The sequence below is a fragment of the Phaseolus vulgaris genome, chromosome 8 (genome assembly GCF_000499845.2).
Source record: "Phaseolus vulgaris cultivar G19833 chromosome 8, P. vulgaris v2.0, whole genome shotgun sequence".
In the NCBI taxonomy this organism is placed as follows: domain Eukaryota; kingdom Viridiplantae; phylum Streptophyta; class Magnoliopsida; order Fabales; family Fabaceae; genus Phaseolus; species Phaseolus vulgaris.
The window spans coordinates 43,717,170-43,728,682 of NC_023752.2; the positions used below are offsets into that span (position 1 = coordinate 43,717,170).

The 11,513-nt window shown below is 24.7% G+C and overlaps 1 protein-coding gene across 1 annotated transcript; it reads left to right on the forward strand.

Moving 5' to 3' along the window:
• The first annotated feature begins 2,236 nt into the window (after positions 1 to 2,236).
• On the forward strand, positions 2,237 to 4,830 carry LOC137824402 (cytochrome b561 and DOMON domain-containing protein At4g12980-like). The gene is made up of 3 exons (XM_068630038.1): positions 2,237 to 3,145; positions 3,945 to 4,199; positions 4,335 to 4,830. Exons 1-3 carry the CDS (start codon positions 2,510 to 2,512, stop codon positions 4,590 to 4,592), a joined length of 1,149 nt encoding a protein of 382 aa, XP_068486139.1. The 5' UTR covers positions 2,237 to 2,509; the 3' UTR covers positions 4,593 to 4,830.
• The last annotated feature ends 6,683 nt before the right edge of the window (positions 4,831 to 11,513 follow it).

Consider the following 11,513-nt stretch of genomic DNA (forward strand, 5'->3'; position numbering starts at 1 on the left):
TAATTTATTATATATATATATATATTATATTATGATTGATTTTTTTAGATTAAAATTTATTAAAGAAAAAAAAAGTGTTTCTTTTCATTTTTTACCTATATTTTAAGTTTTTCTCATATAAAAACAAAAAATATAATAAAAAACATCAAACAAATAGATATGAAGTATCTTATTTTATTTATGCAACAAATTAATAAATAAATATTAATCAATTAACATTTAAAATATTAAAAAAATAATATAATTAAAAAAAATAATTAACAGAAATGATTTTTATCCTCTAAAAATAATTCACGTGACAATCCACTACAATAAAATCATGAAATAGAAATCAATTTTAGAGACAAAGATAATTAGTTGTTATAGTGATTAAATTAGATACCATTTTAGAAACTAAAAAAAGTTGTTGGTTTCTAAATTAGTTTCTATTATTGTTAAATGGTTTCTAAATCAATATCCAATTAGCTACCAAAGTTTTCGCTACCAAATTTATAATTAAAACCTTGATAGCTAATTATATATCAATTTAGAAACTATTTAACAATAATAGAAACTAATTTAGAAACCAATTTTTTTAGTCTCTAAAATTGTCTCTAATTTAGTCACTATAGTAACTAATTATTTTTTGTTCCTAAAATTAATTTATATTTCATAATTTTCTTATATGATCCAACAATATTATTTTATACATATATATAAAAGGGATTCTCCATTATAATTATTTTTTTGTGTACACAAATTTGTTCTTATTTTATCATTCTATCAATATTTCATTTTATTATTTTATTTTGACTATTTTATCATTTTATAATTACTTAAATTTAAAACTAAAAAAATAAGTAATATTAAATTTGAAAGTTAAGAGGTGCACTATATTTATTTACTATGGGAAAAAATGAGTAAAATTGAATTTTGAATTGAAATGTGATTTGATTGCTAGTTACTTTATTTTTTTTAAAATATTAGGAATTTTTAATTTTTTTAAAATATAATAGGAATTTAAGTAAAACTTCATAAATATCTCATCAATGTAATTTACTTTTTTTATAAATTAATAAATTTAAATTTTGGTTTTATTAGTATTAATGGTTAAATTATATGATTTTTTTTTAAAATTTAGAGATTTTGGATCTTATATAATAGTTAGGATATGTCAATAATTTGAATAAAGAATAAATGATAAGTAAACTAATATTTAAAATAAAATAAAATATTATTATTCGTATATTTATATTACAAATATAAATTTATAATTTATTTTAATAAATACAAATATCTTATATCTATATATAAAAATATTATTCTTTATAACGGATTTTAAAAATGACATTATAGTTTAATTTTGTTTTGAAAACAATTTTTCCCATAATTAAGCAAAACAAAATTATATAAATAAATATATATAAATTGTACAGCTTTTATGTTTCTCCTATTGAAAATCTATAACTCACCAAACAACTTTTTTTGTTTTTTCTTCCACTTTCATTATGTCTTTGTCTTTTTTGTTACTTTTCTATAATTTTGATGTTGTAATTCAATTTTTATTTTGCTTATAAAAATCAAATAAATTATAATATTTAACAATCATGATAACTATTTTATTTTGTTTAATCTGAATACACAAATAAATAAATAATAAATAAAATTTGCAATTTTTTAAAATTGAAAAATTATGAATAATATGTTTTATATAATTTGATTATTATTATAATTTAACTAATAAAGATATTTGTTAACAATAATTTTATATTTTTCAATAATACATATAAAGACATCTTTAATATCAGTTTTTATTTAAATTTTCCTTTAATAAAATTTAATGTTTTTTTCTTTAAAATAAATATATAAATAATAATATTATTTATTCAAACTTTAATATTAAAATAGTATATAAATAATAAAAATAAAAAACCCGATACACAAAAATTTTACGCCACGTGTTTTCACTAGTCATAAAAAAATTAAATTAAATTAAATTGATACATAATTAATTTTAATAAATATTAAATTATTAAAAAGGTTATATTAATTATTGTATTAATTTTATTTTAAAAATATTAAATTGAATTTATGAAATTAAAAAGTATGATATTTTGTAATAATAATTTAAATAATGCAACATAATTGAATTTAGTTGAGAAACCATAATATAATTCCACATTATTTAACTTAATTGTCTTAGACATTTTAAAATATATTTTAATTCTATAAATGTGCTAAAAAAAATGTAGAATATACATGATAAGGCTGAAAAGATTTGTTGGAGGTGATATACGTGATCGATGATGAACCTTGTCCCCTTCTTCTTCCTATTAATGCATTGTTTTGCAAATAACATTATAGTTTCAGTGTTCCGTGTTCTTCGCTTCCCCTTAATTCCCGACCTCACAATTATTAACTTCACCAACTCATCTCCCTACCAAAAAAACCCAAAACCTACTTCTCTTTGCTATCTTTTTTTCTCTAAAACCCACTCTCCTCCTTTCTCATCTCACCACCACCAACATCAATGGCTTCTCCACCTTCTCCTATATCCCCTCAACTCCTCCTCATCCTCTTCGTCCTCGCCATCAGCGCCGCCACGCCCTCCGCCCTCACCTGCACCACGCAGAGGCTCACCGACTCTGCCAACAAACTCTACGCCAACTGCCTAGACCTCCCCGTGCTGGATTCATTCCTCCACTGGACCCACGACGCCGCCAACGCCTCCCTCTCGGTGGCCTTCCAGGCGGCGCCGCCGAGCCCCGGCGGATGGGTCTCCTGGGGGATCAATCCCAAGGGGGTTGGTATGCAGGGGGCGCAGGTGCTGGCTGCGTTCAAGGGCGGCAACGGCGGCGCAGTGACTGTGAACACGCTTGACTTGCAGTCATACAGCGCCATTGTTCCTGGGAAGCTGTCGTTCGACGTGTGGGACACGAGGGGCGAAGAGGTTGGAGGGGTGATTAGGATATTCGCTAAGGTTAAGGTTCCGGAGAAGGTGGAGAGTGTCAACCACGTGTGGCAGGTGGGGCCATCCGTCACCGCCGGGAGAATCAGCAGACATGAATTCCAACCTGCCAATTTGAATTCCAAGGGGATTCTTAGCTTCAGTGGGGAACAGAGTAATGTTGCCCCTGCTGTCGACCCAGTCACCAAGAAGAAAAATGTGAGTTTGTGTTTTTTTTAAAAGAAAATCTTTTTGGGAAAGGAAAAAACTTGGGTCATGGTGGTGGTGTTTTGCAGTTTTAATTTTTACAGGGGTTGGTTTTTATTCCTGCCAAAATTCTAATTGTGATTGGAGAATAAGAACCGCGACTAAGTTTGTCTCGGGGAAATGGGTGTTTTTCTTTGATTTTAACATGTGGGGTTTTTGTTTTTTGGAGGGATATTGGAAAAAGGGTGTGTGGGTGTTTTTGTTTTTTGGAGGGAGGAGTTAATTTTCTGGATTTGTTGAAGAACAGTAGTAGTTTTGGTTTTTTGTTAGATTTCAGAAATTAAAAAAAAAAGGTTTTTTCTAGTTTTTTTTATTGGTTTTCGAGATTTCAAGAAAAAAAGGTTTTTTTTTTGTGATTTCGAAAAGGAGGTGTTTTTCTTTTGTTAATTCTTGTTTGGTTGAAGGCGAGCATGAGTTTTTTTTTTGTGATTTTCGGGAAAAGCAAGTTATTTTTTGGCTGTGAAGTTTGACTTGTTTTCATTTTCAATTCAAAAGGGTGTTTGCTTGTTGACATTTTTGGGTGTTGAAGAAATTGTTTTGTTGACGTCTGATTTAAGTTAAGTTATTGGATAGATTGATATCTTTTTAGAAAAAAAAAACATTTGATTTGTGCTGAGAGGAGTTTGAAGAAGGGTTAAATTTTAAGTGAAATCTAGAAAGAAGGACTTTTCCTTCTATTGGATATAGAATTCATGTGATTTGATTGAGTTGGTTTGATTTTTGAATTACATGTGATATTCTTGAATGACAGATTCATGGAATTCTAAATGCTGTAAGTTGGGGTGTGCTGTTTCCCCTTGGAGTGATCATAGCTAGGTATATGAGAATTTTTCCATCAGCAGATCCAGCTTGGTTCTATCTTCATGTTGGTTGTCAGGTCTCTGCTTATGCCATTGGTGTTGCTGGATGGGGAACTGGTATGAAACTTGGAGGGGAATCAGAAGGGATCCAGTACAGTGTGCATCGCAATATTGGAATTACCCTCTTTTGCTTGGCCACTCTACAGGTAAATAAAATAGTTTATATACACTCAGTTTTATTCTGTGACTATACACAAATCATTCATTGATCTTGAGGTAGAGGAGTTCCCGCATCTTAAGATGAAGTTTGACAATGTTAACTGTGTTGTGTGGAATCACAGATTTTTGCATTGTTCTTGAGGCCAGTGAAGACTCACAAGTACAGGTATTTATGGAACATCTATCACCACAGCATTGGATACAGTGTGGTTATCTTGGGAATCATAAACATATTCAGGGGCTTCAGCATCTTGCATCCTGATGAGAAATGGAAAACAACTTACAGTGGAGTGCTTATTGCACTGGGAGTTGTTGCCATATTCTTGGAAGTCATCACATGGATTGTTGTGTTGAAGAGAAAGTCTAACAAGTCTCCCTAAACTTATTATGGATACAACACTGGAGAGAAACTACAGACCAACCCCACCACTGATAATCAAGTGAACAAATTTGGACCATATTCTTCATTATGTGATTCTTCCTTTCACTCAAAGTCTTCTTCCATTTACCCCTTCTGCTCCCCTTTTCCCATCTTTTACTCTCTTTTTTTCTTCTATTTATTACATATCTTTGTATAATGCTTGCTTATAAAGTATATATATTTTTCATTTGGTCTTACATCACTCTTAAAGAAAGCTTCATAGACACAAGACGATAAAAATGAACTCAAGTGTGTGTGCGGAATTTCATTATCCAGCTACACTTCTAAACCAAACTAGGCCACAAGTATGCTGAATAAAAGATTCCTAGAATAGATATATCTCAACCTTGATGTAACAATTAAAAATAATGTAAAGAAAATTGAAAAGGTCAACTATTAAAATGTAAATAATTATTAATTGAACGTGGAGCAGCAGTTTTCAATATTGATTTATATGAGAACACATGAACTGTTTGTTTTCCTTTTTACTGTTACTTTGAGTTTTGTTTTTTGTTTTACTGTTACTTTCCTTCCTTCCCCTGATAGTTATATGATAGTGATTTTTGACTCCCATCATGGATGCATCAGATCACTCATGAAGCTAATTACACTAATCAGGCAAGTGTTTGCAATGATTTCACATACTTTATAAAGCGAAAGCATGCAATATGAGTGAAAAGGCCAGAATTCTACGTCAAATTCTCATCTAGTTCTTGACAACTTTCTTTAAATTGTCGGAAATTTTGAAGGTGGAAAGACCTCATTGGCTTAAGCAAGATTTTGAGGGAACCTTTTATTTGTTAGTTGAACAAAGAAATCGCACTTTGGTTTAACGCTCAACTTTTGCTTAACGTTATCTACCAAACCATAGTTTATTTTATTTTGATTTCTATAGTTCCCCTAAAGTTATGGTCCCTCCAGACAGCAATGTTCATAGCACCCTTATCCCCACAATCGCCACAATCTCAACTAATGCTTTCGCTTTCGTTATTCATGCCTTTGTTGCTTTCCCTTTAATCATAACTTTCTTTTATGAGATTCCCATGCCATGCCATGCCATGAGGTGCATAATGCATCATGCATGATGATGGATGGACCTCATCATCCTCATGAGTTTTAACTTAATTGAAATAAGCCCATAAAGACTAACCATGTACCAAGGTGAATTGAATTTTCTATAAGTATTTGACAAGAAAACACCTTTTCTTTACCTTCACTCTTCCCATGTTTTAACATCATCTACAAATCTCTTTTCAAACTTGACTTACCACACTCTAGACAATCTAAATTTCAATACAAGTCGTGAAAATGTTTAAAATACTTTGTATATCTAAAGCTTTACACGTTTATTATTCTTGTTTAACTTGCTTTTTTCTTTTTCATTATTTAATTGGATAAATAGAATAAAATATATTCAAATAAAGACTTTGGAACTTATACAGTTAATTAATTAAGTAAAAGAGATACCACTCATTTGATATCTTTTTGTTATTAGTTAACTAGATTTACAAAGTAAGTCTTAGTCCGTGTGTAGAAAGTTAATTCACTAAAATTTGGCGAATTGTATTGGTATTCTTAACTTGTCAGTGTGTCTTAATTTGTCTTGTCTAACTTATTAAGATTTAATGAGTTGTATTGGTATTTTTAACTTGTAAGTATGTTTTAATTTGTCCTTCCTAACTTGTTAAACTGGTGGGCCAAAGGTGGAACGGGATTGGTTGATCTACAAACATTTTTCAAATTAAAAGTTAAAACAAAATGTAGTCTAAAAGATTATTTTGGAGCAAAAGTCCAACATCATGTAGTTAGCATCCTATAATTTTGATTAGATATTTAAACGAATAAGGCATGAAGTTACATCTGATATGACAAAGATCAAATCATGTAAGAGTATTATCTCTTATACGATAAAAACACCATGTTCACAATGTTTGATAGTTGAAAACTGAAGATTTTATGATAAGTACAGATAAAAGACCAATTTGACTCATTCATAAAGAATATTCTTGAAGCTTGAGTCTATTTTACAGAGAATGTCTTCTATATATGTTTCCAAGAAGATTTGCGTCAAACAAAAACAACAATATTCAAATATATATTGGAAGTATAACTAAAGTTGTAACATCTGCCAACTTTTCTGACGTAAGCTATTTTTAGCTCTTGTCCAATTATTCGTTCTGTATAGTTTGCATTTTTAATCAGTGTTTACTATAAAATGTTATGATATTGAGGAAGATAAGAACTACTAACAACTAGAGAGAATTAGAGATATTGCACGAAGAAGAAAAGAGAAATTTTAGTAGCATGTCATGCATCTAATGTTTTTTAACGTACAAACTCATTAGATGACAAGCAAAAGAGAAGAAAACTTGCAAAGCTTCTCAACGATCTGAAAATGTAATGCAACAACTACTTTTTTCAAGTTTATAAGAGGACATGCTTCGAAGAGAAGAAAAGAGAATAGAAGTGAGCCATAATTTGCAAATGCTAAAACTCTATCAAAATATTATGCAACCTAAAGTCTTGTAAGAACATTGTGTATGTTCATTTCTGCATACTAGCAAAGAGAGTTTAAAATTATAATATATTTATTATATAAATTTGGTTTGATAAAAAAATAGACAGATTTAAAATAACAACAAATAACATGTATAATATATATAAAAATTTACTATTATATAATTTTAGAATAATAATAAATAATAATAATAATTATAATAAATTTTTTAAACAAAATAATGTAGGAACTAATTGAAGGAAATAAGAGAAGGCAAAAGGTTGTAGAAACTTATTGAAGGTAATTGCGCAAGATTGCAAAACTGCTTAATTGATTCTTATTCATTTTGATTTACTTCAATAATATATATAATAAAATTACAATTACCGGAAGCTATAAAATAGGAGTACTAACTGGTCTATAAATTGACCATTAATACAATAATACGGTAAAATAGTTTAAGGCTAATAAAATCAGAATTAATAATAATAAAATCAGGATTAATAACCAACGAGCATATATTATCATAATTTTGTTGTTTGAAAAATGTTTGTTGACGGATTAATATGTTTATTTTTTATATCATTATATTCAATTTGATTTTAAGAACTCATGTCATTAGAAAAAAAAAGGTAAAATTAGTTTAAAATGTTTGAATTTTAACATGAAGACTAGACTACTATTGACTTGTGCTTCAAACAGATTGAACAAAATATTTACCTATAAAAAAGTAAATACTATAATAAATTTATATTATCATTTAACTTTGATGGAACAAATCTCAATAATTAAATAATTAAAAGAGGTTGTTCATATTTGACTTTTTGGTAACTCAACAAATTATTATTAATACTATTTGAAACTTCTTATGTTTCCAATAAAATCAAGCACAAATCATAACACAAATCATAATAATGATTAAAAAAAAATACAATACATTAAAACAATTAAATACTGTAAAAGGGTAATTGATGAAAATGTTTGTTTTTAAAATTCAAATATTAGAACATACCATGATAATTAAAAGAGAGTGAAAACATTTGACCTTTTGGTATTTCAGTAAATTACCATTTAACTCAGTGAATTTTGGTCCCAACTTTTTTAATATTAGTTTAACGTGATCCAACAATTAAATACTATAAAAAGGGTAATTGATGCAAAAATATTTAAGAAAAAATTTATTAATTTTTAAAATCAAATATTGGAACATCTCTCAATAATTGAAAGATAGTCATCAAATTTGGTAACTCAACAAATTATCAATTAATATGGAAGAAATATGACATGTTTCTAATAAAACAAAGCATACAATTAAAAAATGTATTTATCTAGGATTTTGAATATTTTTTATTTTTTATTTTTTTTTATATTTTTATTTAAGAATGACATTAAACAATTTAGTATATGTATTTATTTAGAAATTTTAATCATTTAGGAATTTTATTTATTTCTGATTTTTATTCAAATAAGACAATAAATAATTTAAGAATGTTAATTATTTTAAATTTTTATTTAAGTAGAAGATTAAATAATTTATGGTTTGTATCTATATAAGATTTTGAAAAAATTAGGAATTCTATTTATTTTTAATTTTTATTTAAGTAGAACATTAATAATTTAGGATTTATATTTATTTAGAAGTTTGAATAATTTAAAATTTTAATTATTTTAGATTTTTATTTAAGTAAGACAATAATTTAGAATTTGTATTTATTTAAAATTTTGAATAAATTAAAAATTATATTATTTCAAATTTTTATTTAAATTAGACATTAAATAATTTAGGATTTTTAAAAATTTAAAATTTTTATTTGTTTTAAAAATTTATTTAAGGAGAAAATAAAATAGTTGAGGATTTGTGTTTATTTAGGATTTTGAATAATTTAGAAATTTTATTTATTTCTTATTTTCATTTATGCATGACATTAAATAACCTTGGATTTATATTTATTAAAATTTTGTATAATTTATGAATTTTATTTATTTCAGATATTTTATTTAAGTAGGACATTAAATAATTTAGAATTTTTATTTTTTTATAATATTGAATAATTTAGGGATTTTATTTATTCCAGATTTTTATTTAAGTAGCACATTAAATAATTTAGGATTTATATTTATTTAAAAAATTTAACAATTTAGAAATTTTATTTACTCCAAATTATTATTTAAGTCGGACATTGAATCATTTAGAATTTGTATTTATTTAGAATTTTTAATAATTTAGAAGTTTTATTTATTTTTAATTTTTATTTAAGTAGGAAATTGAATAATTTAGGATTTTGTTTTTATTTAAGATTTTGAATAATGTAGGAATTTACTTATTTCATATTTTTATTCAAATAGTACCTTAAATAATTTAGAATTTTGGGTTTAATGATCATTTTGGTCCTATGTGTTTTAGAAAAATATAATTTTGTTCCCAGTTATTTAAAAAAGTTGAGTATGATACCAAAGATTTTTAATAGTCGAGTATAATATCCCTTTTATTAGATTTTATTAGATTGTTGTTACTACAATAGATTCAAATTGTCACTCTATATTGAATTATATGTGTTTGGATCAAATTTAATCATATTAAAATACTCACTACACAAAAATCATCAAATATAAATCAATTTTTAGAGATCAAAATAATTAGTTGCAGTAGTAATTAAATTAGAGACCATTTTAGAAATTAAACAAAATTGGTTTTTATATTAGTTTATATTATTGTTAAATAGTTTCTAAATTGGTATCTAATTACCTACCAAGGTTTTAACTACCAATTATTTAGTTTCTAAATTTGGTAGCAAAAACTTTGGTTGTTAATTATATACCAATTTAGAAACCATTTAACAATAATAAAAACTAATTTAGAAACCAAAAATTTATTTAGTCCACTGGTTTCTAATTTAGTCACTATAGCAACTAATTACTTTTGTCTCTAAAATTGGTTTTTATTTCATGATTTTCTTGTAGTGACTTTAGGACCAAATAGATTTTGTTTTTAAAAAGTATGGACAAAATTACATGTTTCAAACAAAAATAGTCATTAAACCTTGTATTTATTTAAGATTTTGAATAATTTAAATTTTTTTTATTTCAAATTTTTATTTAAGTATGATATTAAATAATTTTTTATTTATATTTATTTAGAATTTTGAATAATCTAGAAATTTTATTTATTTCATATTTTTATTTTAAGAAGGACATTAAATAATTTATAGTTTGTTTTTATTTAAGATTTTGAATAATTTAAATTTTTTATTTATTTCATATTTTTACTTAAGTACAACATTAAATAATTTGAGATTTGTATTTATTTAGAAGTTTTAATATTTTAGAATTTTTATTTATTTTATATATTTATTTAAGTAATATATTAAATAATTTAGGATTTGTATTTATTTAAGATTTTGAAAAAATTATAAATTTCATTTATTTTTTATTTTTTATTTTCCTAAGCTATAAAATAATTTAAGATTTCTATTTATTTTGAATTTGAATATTTTAAAGTAATTTGTTATTTTTTAAATTCAAATATTAGAATGTTGAAAAAGAATAAACAGTAAACCTTTCCTATATAACATTGTATTTAGTTAAAATTTTAAATAATTTAAAAATTTATTTATTTTATATTTTTACTTAAGAATAACATTAAATAATTTAAGATATATATTTATTTAAAATTTTAAATAATTTACGAATTTTATTTACTTCAATTTTTATTTATTTAAGTTGGATAATAAATAATTTGGGATTTTTATTAATTTAAGGTTTTTAATAAGTTAAGAATTTTATTTATCTCATATTTTTATTTAAGTAGGAAATTAAATAATTTAGGATTTGTATTTATTTAGAATTTTGAATAATTTAAAAATTTTATTTATTTCAAATTTTTACTAAGGATTTGTATTTATTTAGAAGTTTTAAGAATTTAGAAATTTATTTATTTCAAATTTTTATTTAATTCATACATTAAATAATTTAGGGATTTTATTTATTTAAGAATTTAAATAATTTAGAAATTTTGTTTAATTTAGATTTTTATTTAAGTAAAACTTTAAATAATTTAGGATTTGTGTTGAGAAAAATAATAATTTAGGATTTGTATTTATTTAAAAATTTTAAAAACGTAGAAATTTTATTTATTTTAGATTTTTATTTAGATAGGCCAAACAATAATTTAAGATTTGTGTTTATTTAGGATTTTAAATAATTTAAATAATTTATTTATTTTAAATTTTCAATTAAGTAGGATTTAAATATTTAAGATTTGTATTTATTAAGATTTTTAATAATTTAGAAACTTATTTATTTTAAATACTTTATTCAAGTATAACTTTAGATAATTTGAAATTTGTATTTTATTAGAATTTTTTAATAATTTAGAAATTTTAT

Excerpts from the sequence above, each read along its gene's own strand:
- LOC137824402 (XM_068630038.1), top strand. The coding sequence starts at position 2,510 with ATGGCTTCTCCACCTTCTCCTATATCCCCTCAACTCCTCCTCATCCTC. Across the intron at positions 3,146-3,944 it reads CAGTCACCAAGAAGAAAAAT|ATTCATGGAATTCTAAATGC; the intron begins GTGAGTTTGTGT and ends CTTGAATGACAG. Across the intron at positions 4,200-4,334 it reads TTTGCTTGGCCACTCTACAG|ATTTTTGCATTGTTCTTGAG; the intron begins GTAAATAAAATA and ends GTGGAATCACAG.